The sequence below is a fragment of the Balaenoptera borealis genome, assembly GCF_965194805.1.
Source record: "Balaenoptera borealis genome assembly, chromosome: 9".
NCBI lineage: Eukaryota > Metazoa > Chordata > Mammalia > Artiodactyla > Balaenopteridae > Balaenoptera > Balaenoptera borealis.
The window spans coordinates 32,634,031-32,657,881 of NC_138873.1; the positions used below are offsets into that span (position 1 = coordinate 32,634,031).

At 38.2% G+C, this 23,851-nt stretch overlaps 1 protein-coding gene across 9 annotated transcripts in view; it reads right to left on the bottom strand.

Annotated features, from left to right (window-relative positions):
- The window catches only part of L3MBTL3 (L3MBTL histone methyl-lysine binding protein 3), a 119,739-nt gene that overhangs the window by 10,698 nt on the left and 85,190 nt on the right, over positions 1–23,851 (bottom strand). For 8 of the 9 annotated variants that reach the window (XM_082406145.1, XM_082406148.1, XM_082406147.1 and 5 more), the window contains 2 exons: positions 19,915–20,064; positions 6,934–7,013 (listed from right to left, as the gene is read on the bottom strand). In XM_082406145.1, the coding sequence (XP_082262271.1) occupies positions 6,934–7,013; positions 19,915–20,064 (230 nt within the window). The other variant, XM_082406151.1, reaches the window with a different exon arrangement.

The following is a 23,851-nucleotide window of genomic DNA, read 5'->3' on the forward strand; positions in this document are numbered from 1 at the left end:
TCTGCAAAGGAGAGCAACAAGATACATGAAACCTGCCTTCTTGATACTGTCGAGTACCATTAAATCATGGAGCAGCTACCTTTGAACCTCCTCCATGTGAGAGAGAACTAAACTGCTTTTACCTGATATAAACCACCTGTATGTGTTTTATGTCACACACACACACACACACACACACACACACACCCCTAATCCTAATCACTACCAAGGTTTACTGCAAGAGCGTTCATAATAGTGAGAGACAGGAAATAACTAGCTTAGATATCCACTAGAGATTGGTCCGTTAAATGATGCTGCATTGATCATCGATCCACAGAGGGAATATTTAATATTATTTTGTAATTAGTATAAATATTTGTGTAAAAATGATTGTAATATTACGTAGTTAAAAAACTGCAGGTTACAAAGTAGTTAGTACAATATTTCAGATATTAAAAAAATCCCAAAGAAACTCCCCAAAATTCAGAAAATGGTGTTAGAAAATAAAATTATAGGGCTTCCCTGGTGGCGCAGTGGTTGAGAATCTGCCTGCTAATACAGGGGACACAGGTTCGAGCCCTGGTCTGGGAAGATCCCACATGCCGTGGAGCAACTAGGCCCGTGAGCCACAACTACTGAGCCTGCACGTCTGGAGCCTGTGCTCCGCAACAAGAGAGGCCGCGACAGTGAGAGGCCCGCGCACCGCAATGAAGAGTGGCCCCCGCTTGCCGCAGCTAGAGGAAGCCCTCGCACAGAAATGAAGACCCAACACAGCCCAATAAATAAATAAATAAATAATAATTTAAAAGAAAATTACAGATAATTTTGATTTTCTGCTATTTGATTCCCTGTATTTTCTAATTATTCTATAATAAATGTTATTTTAACAATAAGTTATATAAAACCAGAAGCCGATATTGAATAAGCTACTTATTGTTACTCAAAAATAATAACAAAAAAATGAAAGCCTCACTTTGGTGACTTGGAAAGCAATTTAATGCATTTTTGGAAATATATTATTAAAACATCAATTGCTGGGCTCCCTTAATATCAGAAGCAAGAAAATATTAGATGGGAGTAGCGTTAAGAGAAATAACTTTGTGGATTTTTGGTTTTACTGCTATTTCATCTCTCTAGCCAATTATCAAATGAGGAATATTTTTCTTATGTTGATACTTAATGGATGGATAGTAAAGCCCTGCCTCTACCATTTACATTTATTGTTTATAATATGGAAATCACTCATTCAGCAATTACTTATTCAGCACTTACAGTGCAATGTGGAGGGCTACATCAATACAGCATATTCTTGTAGACTTTCTTGAAATGATGTTTAATAGATAATAATGTAGTTATCCAAAGCAGAAGTTTGCAAATACAAATGTCTCTCAGTTCTGGTTGAGAATATAGGTATTAAAATCCTTAATTTGGCTTAGGGTAGGAAAAAGTGAAGTAGAAGATTAACCCTTGTAAGAAGACAGGTCTGATAAAGGTGATCCTGAAGAAATATATCCTCCAATGTTTCATGCAGAATCAAGACAATAAATCTTCAGAATAGAGACCACCATCTAAACCAAACATGAAATCTCCCAGTAGAAAGAGATGTCTTCACTACCATGCAGCATGAGAACCTGCTTCCTATAGGGCTGTTCCCATTAGGGCCCAGTAGAACCACTGCAGAACCACAGTAGAACCACAGGGAGGGCAAGATCCAGAGAAAAGGAAAAGTACTCTTCATGCTGCTCCTTGCTCCTTTCGGACTCAGATCCCACTCTGCTTCCTATTTCCAAGTCTGAACAATGCTAAATCAAGAAGCCACAGCATGACTTACCATTTGTCCTGACTCATTCCTATCCCTTGAAGCCAGTGACAGAAGTGAGACCAGAATCTCCAGCTGCCTTGTCTCATTTTAGTTTCAAAACAATGCTAGGAGGTAGCTATCCCAAAGATGAGGAAAACACACTGTGAGATAGGGCAAAGCCAAAAGCCACCCTGTGAGATAGGGGAAGCATCAGAAAGTGGCCCTGGATCTTCTGTCTCCTAATAACAAAGTACAGGGTCATGGTCAAGGGGGTGAGTTTAAGAGTCTGATATACATGGATTCAAGTCCCTGTTCTGCCACTAACTAGCTCTAAATTTTGGCTAAATCAACGTAACAGGATCATTGTAAGGATTACATGATATTTAAAAAAATGCTTATTCCAGTGTCTGACATATAGTAAAGACTCAGCAAATGGGAAAACTTATTCCTATCTTGAAAGAAAGGCATGCCACTGAGAGTATACTGAATATAAAAAGGCAAAAATGAAAAGGAGTCAATGACCCTTTTAAGCTAATATTCCATGAGTCTATAAAAAAATGCTCTTAATGTGAAAGGAAAAAAAGCCAGAAGAAATGGGATACATCTGTCAACCAAGTTTTTTTTAATGGAGTTACTAACTAGTGACTAAATATAAAAAGGATGAACAATAACAATGATTGGGTAAAATAAATGGATCACAGCATCAAGGAATGTGGATAAAATTAGCTCCAAGATCCTAAACTCAGGCGTGAAAAATATTTGAGGATCATTTCAAGGTTAACAACCAAAATAAAAACCAATTGCTATGGAAGCAAAAAGCAAGCCTGATTTTTCAAGTGAGAATCTAGTACATTACAAAATAAAATTCAACTCTTTCTGCGTATCAGCACCCGTGAGAGAGAATGTTTGCAGAAGGGAAAAGAAAATTACATGTTTCCCAGGAATACAGGAGTTTAAATTTGAAGGTCAATTTATAGGATCCTTTATTAATGGGCCTTCCTACAATGGAGGAAATGAATTAGTTTATCTTTCAGGCAAAGGAGACAGAAGCCAACAAAAAGAAAAAGCAGAAAAAAGTGATGCATTGTATTCAGTAAAGGTCCCCAAAGGTCAAATTCAGTAGCATAGTGGCAATCACCAAAAAATCAAAAAGCCTCATAATTACACATATTGTATGGAATTAAATTGAATTAACTGAAGAAACAAGGTAGGAAGATTTTTTTTAGGGAGAAGTGTTTTTAAAAATCAATTTGCTCTAAGACTCCAAACAAAATAGTTCTCATGGGCTTACTGAATCTTAAATCCTACTAGCTATAAGGAATACAGGGTGCCTTCTTTTCAGACTCCTCTATACTAAATAGTGCACAAACTGCAAGAAGGTTTCTCTCCTATCCCCTATGCCACCCCCCCAGCCAAGCCAGATCTGGGAAGGGCTGCTTCCACCACTGGTGAATGGCATTGTGAATGAACACTGGTGAGCACCTACGAGGCTCAGCATATCTACCTGACCCTCAGGCTCAGGTGTGAAAGAGGAATTCTACTGGCACCCAAATGGGAGCATTGAGGGGTAAGTGTTCTTCACAAAAAACCTGGGGAAACTTCTCTGCACTCAAAAATGATAAAATAAAAAACAATCACCAGGGGCCTCTGATAAGTTCTACAAAACACTGAGAGAGGAGCATTGATTTATTGACAGAAGAGTTTCATGATTTTAGTAAGGCACAAGGGAACATGACCTCTACAAAACAAAACAGGCTATGAAAAGAAAAAAACAAGCCAGTGCAGGAAATTAAAGGAAAATAAAAACCACTATTAAAATTCATGTTAAAGGCAGTAACTAGTAGACTTGACAGAGCTAGAGTAAGACATTGCAACTTGAGAAATATGTCTAGAATATCAAAAAATGCATAAGCTGTTGAAATATTAAACTACTTCCATAGTGGCTGGTAATAGTCCCCTCCACCCTCAGCAGTCAGGCCCTTGCAGGACTTCCCTAAGATGCTGCAACCAAGTACAGCAGGGAGCTTCCAAACTGCTCCAGCACTAAGGCTGGTGTTTGTTTTAACTGTCCTGTGCAATGTTGGCTGTCAAACCAGTTGTTAAATATTTTGAATATCATCCTTTGGATCTAACCCAAGAGTAAAAGGTACTACCAATCAAAAAAGAGAACAGAACAAAAGTAATAATAAAAATAATAACTGAAGGAATTTTTCTGGATTAAAAAAAAATCCTGGATCTAAAAAAAAAAGTAAATAAAGCGCATGACATCTCAGGCAAAATAATGCAAGAAGGCTGAATTTAGGAGCCAGATTCATTGTCTAAAACCAAAAGATTGGATTGAATTGGGCCTAATCCCACATATGTGAAAGGATGTTTTGGTTTGTTGTTCAGTTTTTTTCAGTTCTGTTTGGTTTTTCTTAAAGGAAAGTCAGAGACCAAATGACTAGCTAGGTGTAGTGGACACTGTGGTGGGCTCCCACTTCGGAACTCAGAGGTTCATTCTCCTACCTGCTGACTGCTGATGCCTCAGAGCTACCTCCCTCTCCAGGAACTGCCCTAAGCCAAAGGGAGGCTCCTTGTCCAAGGACACGGCCCCTCTCAGCCAACATCCAAGGACTGGTCAATACAAAGGCCTGGTCCTCATGCCTAAATTCAGGATAACTCGGAAGGGTCATCTGGAGCTCCTTTGTGGGATCGACTGAGGCTTCTGCTGTAACTGCATCATAGCTCATTCTGCCCACTGTTGCTTCTCTCACTCTCTCATTGGCATCATTCCCAAGAGTACCCACCAAAAGCCTTCTGCACACATCACTCTCAACGTCTGTTTCCAGAGAGCCCAATCTGAGACACTAGGTCATGGCTCTATTGAGACCTGAGAGGCAGGAGGACAGAAAAAACTAAACACACCCACCCACTGACTAGGATCTGAGATATCACCAACATCACCAAGATACAGGAGCCCTCAGACACCATAAGGTCTCATTTTGGACTGAAGGATCATGGGGTCCAGGGAAAGACAACCAATAAACTCTTAAATGGTAAGGTCAGGAAGTGAAATTCAAATCTTTTCCATACAACATGAATCTGGAAAAAATTTTCAAAAAAAAAAAAGAAAGAAAGGAAATCTAAAGCTAAGAAAGCAGTTAAATAAAAGCTGATAATCATAACATGATTTCACTACAGTAAAAATTAATTTTATGAAAGTTTTACATAAAATGTTTCAAAAATTTGGAAATGAAGGGAAGTCATCAAACTCATTTTAGGAGGCTAAAACTGGATGAGATATTAATATGCGAATCTTACTTAGGAACATATGTGCAAAAATTCTCAAAGCAGCTTGTTTTTATGAGGCTCCTTTTCACTAATGAAAAATAAGACAGTAAGTAAAATATGCATGTTGAACTGTAGGTTTTATGGGTGACAAAAATAATAAAGAGCTATATATGAATCCTAGCAATGTTTCTTTGGAAAGAACTGTAAAACTCAGGCAATTCAAATAAAAAAAAATAGGATAAAAATATACAAAGTTTGAAAAGACATGAAACTACCACAGAAGAAGAGAGAACACCACGCATATCATGTTAATAAACCTGAAATTCTCCATTAATTAGACTATTTTCAGAAAAAAATTATCAGAATCAGCTCAGCAAATAAAATGGAAAGTGAATTACATCACCAAGTTAGGAAGAAACTGAAAAGGTTGTCAAATTATTACTCCCTCAAAAAGTTCAGAGCCCAGAAGATTTTATTATGAATCTATCTAAACCTTGCAATGATCAGATAATTCCATGCAATAGACACTCATTTCACAATACTACTACTACTTCTGCTATTACTTCTACTACCACTACTACTTTGGCCACTGATGCATTTATTCCTCATAATAATCCAGTGATGTGGGTACTATTAAGAAACTGAGGAACAGAGAGTTAAATACTTTTCCCAAAGCCAGCCACACAGCTAGTACTGGTGGAGCTGAGAAGTGAATGAAGGCCATGCTCCTAACCACCATTCACAAAGAAAGGCTGAAGCCTTTGATTAAGAACCCGATATACTCGGATGACAAAAGCTTCGTAAATTAAATGTTTTTCTTCCTTTCTAAATGACCAGAAACATTATAGCACTTATTATGTGCCAGGCACTGTTCTAAGCAAGTTACAAATGTTACTGTACTCAATCCCCATAACAACTGTGGGAGGGAGTTACCATCATCAACCTTCTGGACAGATAAGGAAACAAGCACTGAAAGGTATTCCATGAAATGTCCAAGATTACACAGCTAGCAGGTGGTAGATCAGGGATGCAAATCCTGGCCATCTGAAGGGTTTGTATGTGGTGCAAGATGAAACACCATAAAACATGCTGAGGACAGCAGAGAATATAACTTTTAAATTAATCATAAGTTACTGCTTTATGACAATCAGATATGGAAATCAAAGCATCACTTATGGAATAGGTCATTATACGCAAACAGTCCTTAGGTGCCATTCTACAATCTTATAAATAGTCTAAACCAAATAAAGCACATGACAAGCAAAGTCCCAGGGACAATCATTAAAATCATAATCGGGACAACATTGTCCTATAAAAAATAAATAATAATTATAACACTATGCGTAAAGTATAAATACCATCTGTACTGTGAGTAACAGTCATTACGACTTCATTGTTCAGTTAAACCACTGTAATGTCTATTCAGCAAAGATGTAAGACAAATTACTTTCTCCAATACAACTTAAAACTTTTGTTCAAGCAATTTCCTTTTCATTTTGTGGTACTAGATTAAGACCATATTAGTTCTATTTGAATTTCAACACATTCTGAGATGAGTCTGAAACATATGAAGCAAATGACATCAACAATATCAAAAAAATTTACAACAAGGACCAAACAGAATGCCTTATCCAAACTTTATATACAATATTGTACAGATATGTGAAAGAGACTGTAAATACAGGTCACAGATGAATCCATATCATTATGAAGTATACACCAGATTTATCCTGAACAATAAACTTTTATTGCCTGTGGTAACAGAACCAACCAAACGAAGTTTATCTTTAATATAAAAGGGACTGCTACATTCCAGTTAAGTTTTGATTGTTGAGTATTAATAGTAATACCCATCAATAATATGAGATTATTATGGGTACCTGTGGCTTCATGTGATGTCCTCATTTCACTCTCTGTTCTCTCTTCAAAGTCTTCTTTGACCTCAGCAGCATGCTGGTCTCTGAGAAAAATAGGTGTTTTAATATTTTGTAATAGAAACGTTTAAAATGGGAAAGCGGGGGTGGGTGGTAGTGGTGGGATGAACTGGGAGATTGGGATTGACATGTATACACTAATATGTATGAAACAGATAATAAGAACCTGCTGTATATAAAAAAAATAAAATAAAAATTTAAGTACGAAAAAAAAAGAAAGGACTGGCTCAACACTGCACCTCAGCAACTGTTTTTTTTTTTTTTTTTTAATTTAAAAACAAATGATACCATTAAAATGTTAGAAAGGATTTTCGGTTTTACTAAGAAGCAATTAATACTAAAAACACCTATAAATGTTCATTTTCCTCATTATCAATTTTCATTTACTGTTCAGAAAGATTTTAAAGCTAAGAATGGTATTAAGGTTAACTATTCTGGAAAATGTGGCTACTGAATAGCTCAACTTCAAATTGGGACATGTATTCATGAGGAATTTTACTTGTCCTGTATGGTAAGACTACAATTTTAACAAAGAAAATGGTTTTAAAGTCCATACCATTTAATCAAGTCACTATATACTACTCAGCTCCAGAATTTGAGATTCAGGCTGAGATTGCCCAGGAGAATCAAACTCAATTCTAGGAAGCTTTTCCTGGCTTAATCAGGTCAAATTCATAGGCTGAACTGATTCCACCTCTCTCTGACCAGGAATGAACTAATGCTAATCTAACCATGCCAAGAACGCTCTAAAATGGAATGGACCCATTCCAATCCTAATTCAGAGCTTTACCCTGAAGTCAGCGACAAAAATGGCTTTAAAGGAAACCAGGCACAGGCTACTTATATTTTCTTTAAAACTAAACTTCAGGGATTTAAAAATTTTAACCTAATGTATTCCGTTCTCAGGGTTCAAAATAAATCCTTTATAATACTCTATAATACTCTGTACTTATGATGTTCTGTTGTTTCAAATGCTGTTACCTTTACAAATATATCCTTAGTTTCTTGAAGACTCAGACCACACTTCTGTTCGGTGTTAAGAAAAGGGATAACACCTTTGAAACCAAATATCCCAACAAAATATAAAGGAGTTCTATAGTCTTAATTACCAAGGCACTAATTTACTCCCTTTTTGTAACAATACTAATTTAACACAATGCTGCCAACACAGTAAGCATGAGATAAATAAAATGTTCACTAGTTCTTAGAAAGATCATTTCCAGGGACACATGAAACTTCACTGGAATCTGAGCTCCCTGGCTTACTTCATACTAAAAACAACTTATCGCAACTGCTGAAGAATACTTGCTTATTTGAGAATGGGAAGAATCACCGTCATTATGCAATAAAAAATTTTTTTCCAAGAGAAATCAATTAATGACTATGGAGGCTCTTACATCATAGAAAGTGGGGAGATGGAGGAATAGTGAAAACAAGTAAGAAAATCGCTGATAACTGGAGAAAGGACACTAGGTGAAGTGATAGTAGAAAACTGCCTTCTCTGTGAACAGTGTTGAAGTTAGACTTGGTAATTACAACATGTTAAAATCAGCTTATTATGCTAAGATTAGCTTATGTGATCTTCTGAACTTGTTTCATATTAAACTGGAAATAATAATCTTTGAGCCCACATATCTATCCCAGTAAGTACTGTGGCCACTGAAATAAGTGGTTTGTGGATGGCTATATTAATAGTTATCAGAAACAATCACACATTAGAGTGACATAACTTAAAATTGGCATTTCTTGGAGTCAAAGAAAATAAATTCCCAATTAATTACTGTAGATTGCCTAAAAGCTTTAATGAATGGTTAAAAAAAAAAAAAAAAACCAAACAAACAAACAAAAAACCAAACTGAGCCCAAAGGCTAAAATTATATCTTAGAATTTTCTGTATATTTCAGTTTTCATGGTTGAAATTGTCCACTGATAATTAACAGTTACATGTTTGTGGTTTCAATAATGCATATTATATTTTCCTTTAAAGTAAACTTTATTAAACTAAAGCTATAAGACCTAAGTATGAGGAAAGTTCTTCTGTATTCTTATGCCCAAATACAATGCCAATGACTTATTTTATGAAATGTAGGAAAAGGATCATTTTCTAGGAGGGAACAGAGATAGAAAAGGAAAATAAGACGTTTGACCCCAAAAGTTTCTTCATCCTAAATGTGCCATAATCCATCGCTGAAGAGAAGCAAAAAAGAAGCTTTCTGCTTGTATATTCATGTTCCTTCATTATAGAAGCATGTTCAGTTCTTACTTTCCTTACTTTAACTCATGATATTTCATTAAATTTAACCCATATAAACTTGGGAATATATACATATGGATATTTATCTTCACCGAAAAACAATTCCAATGCAGGACTCCATAAGAAATGTTCATTGAATGTTGTATTTCCAATTAATAAATTGATTTTGCTAACTCCTTAAAATTAAAAGTGACTAAGCCCCTTTGGGTTCTGATGCTTCCTTTAGCTGGGGTGGGGTCAATAAGAATAGTCTGTTAGAAGGGGTATTACGAAACAGATGGATGAACAGAACTCCTGAAGGAAACAGAATCCTGACCAAGCACATCCAGAAATGTGGAAACAGTATTAATAAGAAGTAATAATAAGAAAACTTAACATACTTAAGAACATATTATGCACCAAAGATTGGCCGAGTTCTTTACATGTCCAATATTTCATAACAGTCACTGGAAGAAGGTTCTGTTGTTATATCCACTGAAACTTAAAGAGGTTAATCTCAAATTTTCAGGGCAAGTATAGCACCAGATCTTACTGACACCAAAATCTATAATTAGATTTAATTATTATTTGTTTTTTTACCCTTGTGTTTTTCCAGAATACAGTAAATATCCTTGTTACATGCAGTTAAAGGGAACTTGCCTTCTGGTGTCATAATCTTATTTTCAAACTGTCTTTTATTGATAAGGTCAGGAATGAGGAATCTGACTAATATTCTTACTTGTTTTATATTTTATCTAAAATAAAAATCACTTTCTCAACTGGGCAACCAATATTTCTCTCACCTATAAGGTTAGAAATTTCACTGCTAATTCTCACTGAATAGGTACTGTGATTAATTTCTTTCTCTATGCAAAAATGAAATGCTTTATCTAGGATATCGACTTCCCAAGCAAAAAGTTATTCTAGCTGCACAGTCTTCCAATTATAAACAAAACATGTTTATATCACAATGTCAAAACTCTGTGATAATATTATAACACACTCTGGAACAGAGTGCAAGATATGCTTGTTGACAGATTTTTTTTTTTTAATGACAACCAAAAATATTTTTGTTGTATTTTAATATGACAATTTTCCTCACTTTAAAATTCCTTTATCTTCTCCTCTTGATCAACATTTTTCATTACAAACAATTTTGTTTAGGAAGGGAATACAAGCTGAATCGTAACATGGAGAAAGCAGCCCAGCAGTGGTCTTGATGGTCTTTGAAAGTGAATAGTCCTGGTTCAAATTTCAGCTCTGCTACTTACAAGTTCTATATGACCTTCAGCAAGTTACTGAACTTCCCTAATCTTCAGCTGCATCTTCTGTAAAACAAGGATGATAAATCCTTTACCTCACAGGCTTTTTGAGGACTGAATAAAACAATATATAGGAAGTGCTTAGCATACAGCCAGACACATAAGTAGGAGCATGATAAATGGCAGCTATTACTATTTAAGAATTACTTATATTTTAGGATAAAATTATCTACTGACACCTATTTTCTTTAAGTAACCTGTTTTTCCTCAAGTTTTAAAACAGCCTTTAGAGTAATGGTTATGAGCCAGCCTACAGTCAGACTGCCTAGCTACTTACTAGCTGTGTAACCTGTAACCAAGAGAGGTCTGTTTGCTGAATGTGGATGTAATAATAGCGCCTACCCCACATAGGCATTATGAGGGTTAAATGATCTAACATAGCTAAAAGCACCTAGAAGAGTGTCTGGAACACAGCAATTTCTCTTGGGATTTTAGAATTTTCAACAACCAATTTATTTCAGCATTTCTTTAGCCTGAATTGAAATATGATCATAACTAAAATCTTACTCAAGAATATTCTTTAGGCTTTTAATTAAGACAGTGGAATACACTCAAATGGAGAAATGTTTTCTTTTTGAGTCAGCATTCTCTTTTTCTCTGTAATTATGTGTCATGCTTTAGATGTCTTACGATCTTACTCAAATGAGATTTGTGGTAAATATTAGTGAAACAAACATTAGAAGAGTAAATACATAGTAACAGGATAGCATTTGAATGCCAACAGCTGTTTCTTCAATTTTATTTTTCATTTAAAAACAATCCCTAGCCCATTATGTTTCAATCAGTCATCAGTTCGTTAAAAGTAATATTGAAACAATATGAAACAACTATTTTGCTTCAATTCAGGGATTTCAGCCAGCTCTCTAACTCCAGCATGAGTTTGGCTTGGCTCGTACCTTAAAACCACCCCATCCTTCTCTTTCCAGAAGAGCTTATTCTAGTCTCATAGGGGCTTTGTCAGAGCTGCAGAGGACCTGTATTCCCCAGGAACAAGTGGGGACACAGTGAATGTACTGAGAGCTGTAAAAAATGTAGGGTTTCCTATTTTGAATGTTAAAAGGATGTCTCTTTGCATGTCCCCAGCATTTTGAAAAAAAAAATTCTGGGCTGAGGTCACTCACAGGTAAAAAATCAGAGAATGGGAATCTCAAGGTTGTATGTTAGAGGAACTGTAAAAGAGAACCTGAATTGTCTCCAAAATGCCCCCTACAAACTGTGCTTAATGGCTTCAGGACAAGGAGGTCACCATCTTCAAAGGGATTCGGAAAAGATGGCAAATAGAACCAGTGCAATTAAAACTTCCATGTCTACAGTTAACATTCGAATAAAGAGTTTTTATAACCAAATCCCTTTTGAGACTATACATGAACAATAGTTTTAATAGAGTTTTCATAAACACAGTCCAGGAGACATAAGCATAGTTTACTATTTATCTAATGACTACGAATAAAACATTTTGATTAATAAGGCTATTAAATTAAAATTTAGCATAAGGAACATATGTTAGTGAAGAAAGGAATATAATGAGTAAGTAAATAATAGTGGATGTTATCAAGATGCCAAGGAAACTCCCCAGTAAAATGAATTCATCAATTAATTAATCAATTCTCTTATAAAATGAAAAGCCCTAACCAGTAAGGTGAGATCTGGGAAGTAAAGATCATGTAGCATAAGAAGAGCAGGACTGCATTGCTTTCATGCTGCTGTCATATGAAAAAGAACAGATATCGTTGCTTTTCTACTATTTATAAAAGAGTCTCCTGAGTCAAGAATAAGTGCTATTCAAGGAGAGAAAAATCAGACTCTGTTACAATATTGTTCTAACAACTTCCCAGGCATCAGCAGTAACATGGTCATCTCTTCCTTACGCTCTGAATGGTTGCCTTGTGTCACAGCAGTTGGCATCAGGACTGCGAGTGTTTTAACCCAAACCCAGCTTCTCCCTGGTGCACACAAACAATGACACAGATTTGACTCAGATTCCCAAGAACTGGAATATTTGAAAATTTCCACAGCTCCTAATCTGTATCTGGCAGCCCATCAACAGAAGGGGGGAAGAGGCTTTACAATAGGCAGGGAATGACCCAGTCATTAAAGGAACTTTCTGAGTAGTCAACATCAAAGCCCTCAGGACCAGAAAACCTTAGGAAGCAACACAAAGTTTCTGAAGATTCCTAATTAACTTTTGTAATCTTTTAGAACTTCTGGCTCTAAATTAATTTTATTCTACTAGATTTTACAGTTTTGCAAATAAAGAGATGTATACATGCTTATAAGTTCCATATTTTATGTTAGCCTGTATTCCCATCTGTTTCACAGGGCCCTTCTCATGGGTACAGATGGGCAAATCTGATTCATCCTAAATATATAAATTAGATTGAAGCTGCAATTCCTGTAACTGCTCCATGTAATTCTGAGAGTAGAAACACTAGACCTACAACTTGAAAAGCTGTTTTAATGGCCTATAAAGAACTGAATTGAATTTTTTCATTGGATATAGGTTAGTAATGGGCATTTGCCTTGCAAGGTAATACAAGCATTAGCAGGTATTTTTAAAATGCTTTATTGTACTTCTGTGGTTATCCCTAAGCAGGCGTAAACAACATGGAACCTTAAAACATTATGTGGTTTTTAATAGCAACAGCACCTAATTTAGAAACACAATTACAAGCATCTGTAGAATATATTTCATGAGAATAAGACTATGTGGGATAGACGCTGATGTTCTCTATTTGGTAACACATTGTGAACTATTACTCCAGAGAAGGGTCTTTATATTCAGTAATGATTCTCAAGGCCTGGTTTATAGATCACTTGCATCCAATCACCTGGGGATGCTTGTTAAAAATGAACTGAGATGCAGCTTACATTTTCTGAATCAGTATCTCTGGAGATGGTACCTCCAAGGTTGGATTTTTTTTTTTTTTTTAGTAATTTTTAAAGTTTTATTAATTAATTAATTAATTAATTTATGGCTGTGTTGGGTCTTCGTTTCTGCGTGAGGGCTTTCTCTAGTTGTGGCAAGTGGGGGCCACTCTTCATCGCAGTGAGCGGGCCTCTCACTATCACGGCCTCTCTTGTTGCGGAGCACAGGCTCCAGACGCGCAGGCTCAGTAGTTGTGGCTCACGGGCCTAGTTGCTCTGCGGCATGTGGGATCTTCCCAGACCAGGGCTCGAACCCGTGTCCCCTGCATTGGCAGGCAGATTCTTAACCACTGCGCCACCAGGGAAGCCCCCCAAGGTTGGATTTTAACAAGCATCTGATGCTTCTGATGCAAAACAAAGTTTGAAACCCACAGGTTTTATTCAGATAGACAGAGAAAAATAAACTTTCTTTTACTCAGCTGTAGACACATAGAGACTTAAGGTTATTGGTCCCCAGGAAAAGCTCCTCCACTGATTGGCAGAGCCCAGCCTCACCATCTTGCTGCCAGGAGCACGGCGAGGGCAGAGATGAGTGGCTGCTCTCCCAAGTAAGGAAAACATCTCACTGAAAGCTCTAGACGCAACACAGACGCTCCTTACGCATCTGATGAATGAATGGATAACTGGGAGAGGATTACATCCTCACATTTCTATCTAAATACACACTGGGAATTCATTCATCAGCTGACCACCCATCTGACGAGTCTCTGTAGGAAAACAGACCCAAGCGTTCAGCACACCCACAAAAGGACTCAGGGTAGAGCCCACTTAATGTGGGGCAGAGCTTCCCAGCTAGGATGCCCTGATCCTTGGGTACCAGTGCTCTGAGATACCGTCGCCTGTGGCCCCGGCTCTTGCCAGCCAGAGGCAGCCCTCTGTGTCATACAAATGTGGTCGTTTCCACAGTACCATTTTCTACGTGGCCAGGTAGTTAAACAACAGTTTGGGAAACACTGCCCTAATTTATACAAGTGTAGGTATGTGTTTGGGGGATTTAGCTCTTAGATATCCAGTGTGGGGATTTTACAAAGTTGAGAAAGTAGGAAGTTTTACTGGAATAAAAAGAAGGTTATGAAGCAGTTGCCTCTTAGGTTATGTGACTGATAACGTCTCCTTTGAAGGCGGTGGGTGATTCATGGTGGCCTTCCAACCTCACTGAGTGCCAGGTAGTGTGCTTGGTGCTGAGGGCGTCTCAGAACCACAGAAGACGTGGCCTCTGCCCTTGTGGAGCTTATCATCGAGCAAAGTACACAGACTCGGAGAAAGTATTTACGCAGAATTGTCAATTGTGTCGGGATGTGTGACACAAAAGCACATAATAATGAGGAATCTGACCCACCCATGGTCTGGAGGATCAGATAAAGCTTCCCTAAGGAAACGGGAGTTAACCTGGAGCCTGAGAGGTAAGAGACTCGCTAGGAAAGTGTAGGAATGGGGGTTCGAGGTAGAGAGAAAAGAATGTTTGAGGACCAAGGTAGCTGAAGCATTAAGTTTAAAAACAGCCTAGTAGAGAAAAAGCTGGAGAGTTCAGCAGGGGCCAGATAACACTGGTTTTGTAGGCCATGTTCAGAATTAGGGTCTTAATTCCAAGGGTAATGGGAAGTCGTGGAAAATTTTAAGCAGGAAGATATACTCCCAAGTGAATTTTTAAAATGCAGACTCCTAGGCCCTAGCCTGAAAGATTCTGGCGGGCTGGGCTGGGCCCCGTAATCTGAATTTTAGAGATCTCAGGGAATCAGACGTGGAGTCAGGTTTGGGAAGCATTGCTATGGAACGCTGGTTGTCCATGGGTCTATCCCAAGCAGGTGGCCTGTGAACTGGCCCTTAAAATACCATTTATGGTATGAAAAGGACACACATATTCCTTGCATTGTTCATTTATCTGGCCCTATTATGTCTGCTCCTGGATCACAAGCCACGCCAGCACACTTCACTCTGGGGACCGGCTGGCATTTGAAATGGGTGAATGGGCTGGTGCAGCAGACATTGTCGGGGCCTGGCCCATATCTCCTAGCCACACGCTACCCCTTCAGCGCACAGCGGCCGACTCCTAGCTACCTCTCACCTGCTCTGCCTTCCCACAGGATTTACTGGGGCCCTGACTGCTCTACCTGCTGTGCAGCAGGGGACGTGCTGGGAAATTAACTCGTCCTTCCTCCCCTGGCAGCCTAGCTCCGTGACCGAAGACGAACTGGTGTTTTAAAATAGCTCAGCTCCCTCATCCCTACGGTGGGAAAACCTGAGACGTGTGCTTTACACAGCCTCCCAGAGTGCCGCCAGCAGGGCTGTGTTCCCGCTGCCCACAGTGGTAGCTGGTGTGACAATGAAGCTTCTACTGGCTGTCTTCCCTCCCCGGTCTCACCTCTCCTCTCCCCTACTGGCGTTTTCCTCACCTCTCAAGTAAACCACTTGCCATCTAATCTCTGTCTCAAGGTCTGCTTCTGGGGGTGCAACTGTCTCTTGCTGTGCCAAATGCCTTTTTTTTTTTTTTGAAAAAAGTAGAGTCTGGCAACCAATTTTTAGCAAATTGTTAAGAAGGATGCAAAGAAAATGTGTTAAAACCTGACTGGGAAATTCCATCTACATGAGCAATGATTATGCAAAAAGAGGAGAGACCGTAATCTGACATTATGAGAATCATCTTGTTTGAGTGCTCTCTACTCAAAGTTTAACCTAGGAATATTAAAAAAAAAAAAAAAAATGGGCCAGCCTTACTTTGCTCCTCTGAAATAAAATAAAATAAATATTGTGAAACAAATAAGCAACCTATTCCTCTTGCAACAGCACTAATAAAAACTAACATTTATTGAGGGCTTATTGCTTATTAGTCACTGTTCTCAGAGCTTTGCACAGCTCACGATTTCACTCTTAAGTCCAGGTGAAAGAATCAGTGATCAAAAAATTTTATGTTTGCTATACACACTACTATATATAAAATAGATAACTAATAACGACCTACTGTACAGCACAGGGAACTCTACTCAATACTCTGAAATGGCCTATATGGGAAAAGAATCTAAAAAAGAGTGGATCTATGTATAACTAATTCACTTTGCTGTACACCTGAAACTAACACAACATTGTAAATCAACTATACTTCAATAAAAATTTTTTTTTTAATTTTAAAAAAGAAAAAAGTAATTAAATACGTTCATACAGATTCACTTACAGCAAAGAAGCCAGATAACTTCAACTCTATTAATTCTACATTAAATCAACGATCCTCAAGCCTTAAGATGAGACTTCTTTGTTAACAACCTTTCATTTGTTAACATCTGCTGTGTTGCTACCCCATGATCATTTATATCTAAAGTACCATGTATCATTTTGATTGTTGTTGAGAACTAGTGACTGCCTGGAGAAGAAAAAAAATAAAATAATCTGAAGCCAATTTTTAAAAATTTAAAAGAATAAAATCTATATTTAGAAAAGTAAATAAATCGATGTTATTTTGGCTATTTTGGAAATGTTGTTTTTATGCATAATGAAGTGCTTAGATTGAAATATCATGATGTCTGTAATCATTTCTTAAAAATACTTAGCATAAAAAGTAAAGCAAAAAAAAATCTCGGTCAAAAATGTTCACCTTAAAAAGTCTGGGATCATTAAGGGATTGTCTCCCTCATGTTTCCTTTGACAACATATAACTAATTAAATCTCTCAGGTTACTACTAGCCTCAAAATAAATAAATAAATGAGCCAGTAAATAAATAAATAAAATAAAAATAGTTAACCTGGAAAGTTGAAGATGAGAAGAAATCTGAATAAAGTCTTCAAAACCATGAATAACATAACGCTCATTTACCAAATCCCGGTACCCCTGAAGCAATTTAACTTTAACACAAATAAGTGTAAATATTAATTCACAGAGAAGTAATGGCAGGTTAGAATTCACTGAATCAAAAGACAGTAGGGGCTAAAAATCTATGTAATGTAAAAATTATTTAGATATCAAACATGTGCCATGGGTTACGACAGAAACCTTAAAATCTCTAAGACTGTCTCCTTAATGACGGGTGATGATGTGAAGAACCACGCTCACATCCTCACAGAAGACAGATCCCTGGAACCGTTAGATCCACTATAAACGCCACTCTTTTCTAGAGATCAGACTTGTGGTTACCAGAGGCAGGGGATGGGGGAGGGGGAATTGGAGGAAGGCGGTTAAAAGGTACAAACTTCCGGTTACAAAATAAATAAGTCTTAAAGATGTACAGCATGACGACTAAAGTTAACACTGCTGGATGGTATATTTGAAAGCTGCTAAGAAAGTAGATTCTCATCACAAGGAAAAAAAACATTTTTTTCTTTTTTTTTTGGATGTACGTGAAGGGATGGATGTTCATTTACTGTGGTAATCACTTCACAATATACGCAAGCCAAGTGATTATGCTGCACACCTTAAACTTACACAGTGCTATATGTCAGTTATATCTCAATAAAACTGAAAGGAAAAAAATTACTCTTTTCTTACAAATATTTCGAGTTAAAAAGGACCGCAAAAATCATCTAAACCAACTAGGTCTTTCTGCTGTGAGGAAACTGGACCCAGGTATCCAGCCCAGAGCCCAGAAAGTTAGTGAAAAGCCTGTGAGATGAAACTGCCAGCCCTTTAGAGTATCCTGTTAAAACTGTAAACAATATCTCAGCTTTTGAAATCTAAACTTCAGGGATCCTTACCTCCTTGTGAGTCAATGAACTCTGTTTCTGTAATTATTACTATGTGAATTAGTACTTTATTTGTCTTAAAGTAAATTTCCTCAATATCTGATATGCCCTCATTATAGGGCACTGAGTTGGGTACATGAATTTATGTTACATTAGTCATGGTTTTAAGGATGAAAAACAAATCATCAGGGACTTCCCTGGTGGCACAGTGGTTAAGAAAACGCCTGCCAATGCAGGGGACACAGGTTCGATCCCTGGTCCGGGAAGATCCCACAAGCCACGGAGCAACTAAGCCCGTGTGCCACAACTACTGAGCCTGAGCTCTAGAGCCCGTGCGCCACAACTCCTGAGCCTGTGCTCCATAACAAGAGAAGCCACCACAATGAGAATTCCACGCACCGCAATGAAGAGTAGCCCCCGCTCGCCGCGACTAGAGAAAGCCCATGAGCAGCAACGAAGACCCAACGCAGCCAAAAAAAAAAAAATCATCATTGTTGTTGATAATTAAAGAAGTTACAGCTCTCCCCAGTCCATAGGGCGAAACTGCTTTTCTCTAAGGATTTTGATACTTTAAATGCCATTACTCCAATAACACTGCTGTGAGCTGAGAATCAGATTTTTTTAAAAAAATTTTTTTAATTAATTAATTAATTAATTTTTGGCTGCGTTGGGTCTTCATTGTTGCGCGCGGGCTTTTTTCTCTAGTTGCGGCGAGCAGGGGCTACTCTTTGTTATGGTGCATGTGCTTCTCATTGCGGTGGCTTCTCTTGTTGCGGAGCATGGGATCTAGGCATGCAGGCGTCAGTAGTTGCAGCACGTGAGCTCAGTAGTTGTGGCTCGAGGGCTCTAGAGCACAGGCTCAGTAGTTGTGGTGCACGGGCTTAGCTGCTCCGTGGCATGTGGGATTTTCCCGGACCAGGGATCGAACTCGTGTCCCCTGCACTGGCAGCTGGATTCTTAACCACTGCGCCACCAAGGAAGTCCAAGAATCAGATTTATTCATTCAAATGTTCACTTGGTTCATCCATGAGAATAAAAGTTACAAAATATTAAAATAATCAAAGAACTACATTGTCTTAGATTTTTAAAACTCTCCATAAAAGAAAGCCCCAAAACCTAAGTGCTAAGGATCATCTTTCTATTAATGTTTTCTTTTAGTAATATCTTTAGTTAATATAAAGGCAGAGACCATTTACTTAAAACATCAAACAAAACTTGGTTCTTTACTTAATAATCAACGGAGGTTAAAACATTCCAACTCAACTCTACAAGTGATATCAACACCAAATGACTGAGCATACAATACAACAAATATCCTAATAATTAAATGAAATAATGTAGATGCAAGTACTTCGCATATAATGAGCACTAAAAAGAAATAATGTCCATTCTTCACAGGGAATCTACCATCTTCTTTGTAAAGGATGCTTTTATACAAATATTGATCAGTTCACTCAGAGTATGAATTGGCATGAAATAAAATGGGGATTTCCAAACTTCTAACATCAAGCAAGTTCAACTAAAAGATGAACAAGTAATACGATATCCTGCCTGATTTGGACATACTTTTATAAGTACCATCGGCCTCACGTTAATTAAGTCAGGTGCATTTTCAATAATGTACGAGAAGACATCACTACAGAACATAAATCACCTAAGGAAAGAAAAGTCTTCCAACTACAGTACCTCTAAATAATATTACTAATATTACCTAAGGAAAAAAAAGTCTTCCAACTACAGTACCTCTAATAATATTACTAATATTACCACTTTAATTACCTGGTTTCAGGAGATGAAGAGATTTCATTTGTGTCTGCCCTTTTACTTCTTGGAAATGACGGACTAGCCGGAGACATCTCACCACTTAAGCGGTCTGGGAAAATTCGGTCTTTATTCAAATTGATTTCTGAGTAGGGACAGGTGGCAGCACTAAAACATGAAAAATTAAAAAATAACGAAAGAAAAGAACACTCCTGTTAGAGCATAATTACTTCTTCCAATTAAAATGACAAGCTAAAAACATAAAATGCAAAAATTTAACTGAATATATATATTTACACAGATTAAACATACAGTATGAAATATTTTATCTTTAAAACATAATTTAAGTATATTCTGATAGAAAATATGCCTCTGCATTCGATTTTTAAATGCAGTCTTTGGAAGTGAGCGATGGTCACCGAAGGACTCCCTCCTGTGTTGTCCAAGGGCAGGGCCTGTGCATATCTCTAGGAACCATCAGCCCAAGAGAGAAATGCTTAACATAGGAGGAGGGTTGGTGATAGAGGTGGGACAGAGACAGAGTGATTGACAGATGGAGCAGATCCCTTCCTAAAGTGATCTTCCAGGGCCAGGGCCATCACAAACTGTTTCATTTCCTTTATAACAGCTGCTACCCTCCAAAGGAAGGAGGTTCCCCCCATTTCCTGCCTCCAGGCCCATATGTATACCTGATATCCTAGGGAAAAAAATCAATCGGTAGCTATTCCCATCCCTAATATGAAAACGGACCAGAAGCCAACTTGGATAATAACCCATCTAGCTCCCTTCCCTTCTATCTGTGACCACTGGCTGGTCTCTCAGATTCCACGTGGGGATCATTCCTGTTATCCAAGCAAAGGGAATCTAGGTCACTAACTGTTAATTCAGCATTAAGTCAGCATACTCCTGTGCCTGGGCCTCAGCTTTCCAGTCTCCAGAAAAACTGGGCAGCCTCTATCTGAATACATAATCAACCCCTCCAACTAACTCCCTATCTTGCCCCTTGGTTTTTAGGAAGCCTCCTGAAATCTGGAAATGATTGGAACTTAGGTAAATTATATTAGTGTCTTGCATACTCTTTTCCTCAGGTTAGGTACTATTTGGAATGTTGATAATCACCTAGGGAAAATTTTTAAACACTGACTTTCTGCCCTCTACCAAGAGAATCTGACACATCCTCCTGGGAGGAGAGAAGAGTCTGCAAATGCTCCCAAGTGATTCTGATAATGGTCTATAAAATTTATCACAGATACCTTGTAAGCAAAAGTACAATCTTTATTTTCTTTACTTACATGCTACTTTGACATCTATGCAAAAGAGGAAAGTAAATAACATTTGATCATGTGTTGACATAAATGTATATAATGTTAACCCAACAATAACAAAAACAATAACCAGTGATATTTATGGAGCATTTACTATATACAGAGCACCATGCTAAGTATTCTACATTCAGTATTTTACTTAATCTTTACAACAACCTACGCGGAAGGCTTTTCATGTGACAAACTAAGTTTAAAATGGTTAGATAACTTCACTCTTGAATTATTTCATTCATTTGATCGACAAGTATTTATCAAGTAACTACGATGTGCTAATTACCTTCCTAGCCATGGGAAACACAGTCAAAATGAAAAACACAAGCTGTCTGCTCTCATGGAGCTGATATTCTAGAAGGGGATGGGCCATACATGATTTACACAAATAAACTGGACAACCCCACACAGTGACAAAAGCCAGAATATAATGTAAGAGAGACTGCGGGGCTGCGAGGGGGGTGGTGAGGCAGGGCCTCTCTGAAGAAGGCATTCCAGGAAATGGGAAGAATAATACAACATAGGGAAAGCCAGGCATGAGCAAGGGAAAGACAGACCAGCTAGGCTAGAGTGAAGTGATCAAGGGCAGGAGATGGTGTAGAAGCAGGCAGGGAAGTATTATGTAGGCGCTAGCAGGTCATAGTCACCAGTTCATATTTTTCTTTTAGGTTCAATTTGTAGCCATTGGAGGACCTTTGAATAAGGAAATGATAATGGTTTGATTTACAACTGAGAATAATCACTCAGGATTCTTTGTGGAGAGAAGATGTCAAGGCAGCAGAACTGGAAGAGAAGTTATGTAAGAGTAAAGATACAATAGTGACTTGAATTTGTGTGGTTGGGATGGGGAAAAAGAAGACCATCATGTATCCTTTGAGATCCCTCCTGTAGATGGGCTGGAGATGGGGAATGATATAAAGGAAGTATTCAAGGTTTTTGGCTCGAAGAACTGGGTGGTAATAGGGACGCCTCTTTCTTTTTTCTTTTTCTGAGATGAGAATGACCAGAGGGAAGAAGATTTGGGGGCAGGATCAGGCATCCTGGAATGTTTATTAGACATCCAAACAGAGATGCTGCTTGCCCATGGTCACACAGCAGTGAAGTTGCTCAGCGAAATGAGCATACTATTTTATCCATCCTATTCAGAATGCACACACTGTTTTATTTCACTTTACTCATTTAACAATGATGTGAAGGAAAATTCATTGCCAACTACGATTTTTTTTTTTTTGAACAATACCTTTCAAGTACTTCATGGGATCCTTCATGGGATATTTGTACTAATCAGTGTTCACAGATATGAGTGACAACAACCAATTCTACCTTGAGCAGAAATGAACTTATTCCAAGGGCACTGGACAGCTCAGCAGGAAGGCTGGACAATCAGGCTCGGGCAGGAAGCAGGGTCCAAGCAGCACCTGCCCCTCCTAAATGATCTGCACAGGATGAGGCTGCTGGGCTACAGCATTCATCCCTCTTCTCAGCCCCTCAGCCACTTCCATACCTCACCCAGTCCTCCATTCCACGGAGGCTGCAAATAAGTCCGATCTACCTTCACGTCATCCCTCATGATGGAAGCCCCAGATGGCAGCATCTGCTGGGCTACATTTAGGTCTTCTGCCCACAGGCCCGAGGAAGGGGATCCTGTGGCTCCCCTAAGGGAGGTGGAGCCCTGCCTGACCCTGATCTTGGTTTCAGGCAACATGTAACTGTCTTAGGGCTGTCTTATAATAAATGTGTTTAAACCAAATTCATCTTTAATAAACTCCCTTCCCCTGGAAAAGAAAAAGAAAAAGGATAAAAAAAAACACAACTACCTCCTCTTCCTGCTCTTGATTCTTGGTTTCTGATAAAGGAAATGTATTAACCAACTCAGATCGTGGTCATCTTTGACTCTATTCTATTCTTTCTCCCTCAAACTGTGTATGTATTTCTACTGCAAATTTATCTACTTAAATTTTGTGGTAGCAGGAAAAAAAATCCAAATATATATTTTTTGGTTTCTTTTGACGGACAGTATGCTGCTCTTCCGAGAATATCGCAATCATCAAATGTTTGACTCACCGTTAAACACCTGGCTTTACGATTATTGAATAACTGTATGTTCACTTTGGAATTTATTGGATATGAAGAAAGTAAAGAAAATGAAGGTCCTGGTCCTAACCCCAAGCGCCACTCCAATACAGGGAAGATTCTTGGATTTTTAGATGGGCTGGGTCTCCAACTACACACTATAGTGAACAGTTACAGTGTGGAAGGCTTATATTATAAGCTCCATGAGGGAGCCCTTTCATCTGTTTGTTGATTAAGTGAAGGAAGAATATGTCTCTCTAGATCACCATATGTAAACCTGGGTAGCTCAGAGAGAGGCAAGACTGCAGACCAGAACGAGACTTGCCACCTAAATATCCCCCGTTTCTCGATTGCTAGGGCCAGAGGGTAATTTCAAATTCTCACCCTGAAGTAGGGGAAACAATCACAGCCTTCCAAGCAAAGATTTACTAATGGGCCACGATGATCAATCAAGGCGACCACACGCTGATCAGTTATAGATTTTGTGCTAACACCTTCTCTCCTTCTGAACCCTGAGAAAACTCAAATGGGTTTACACACCTCCTATTCTTACAACTACTCTGGGG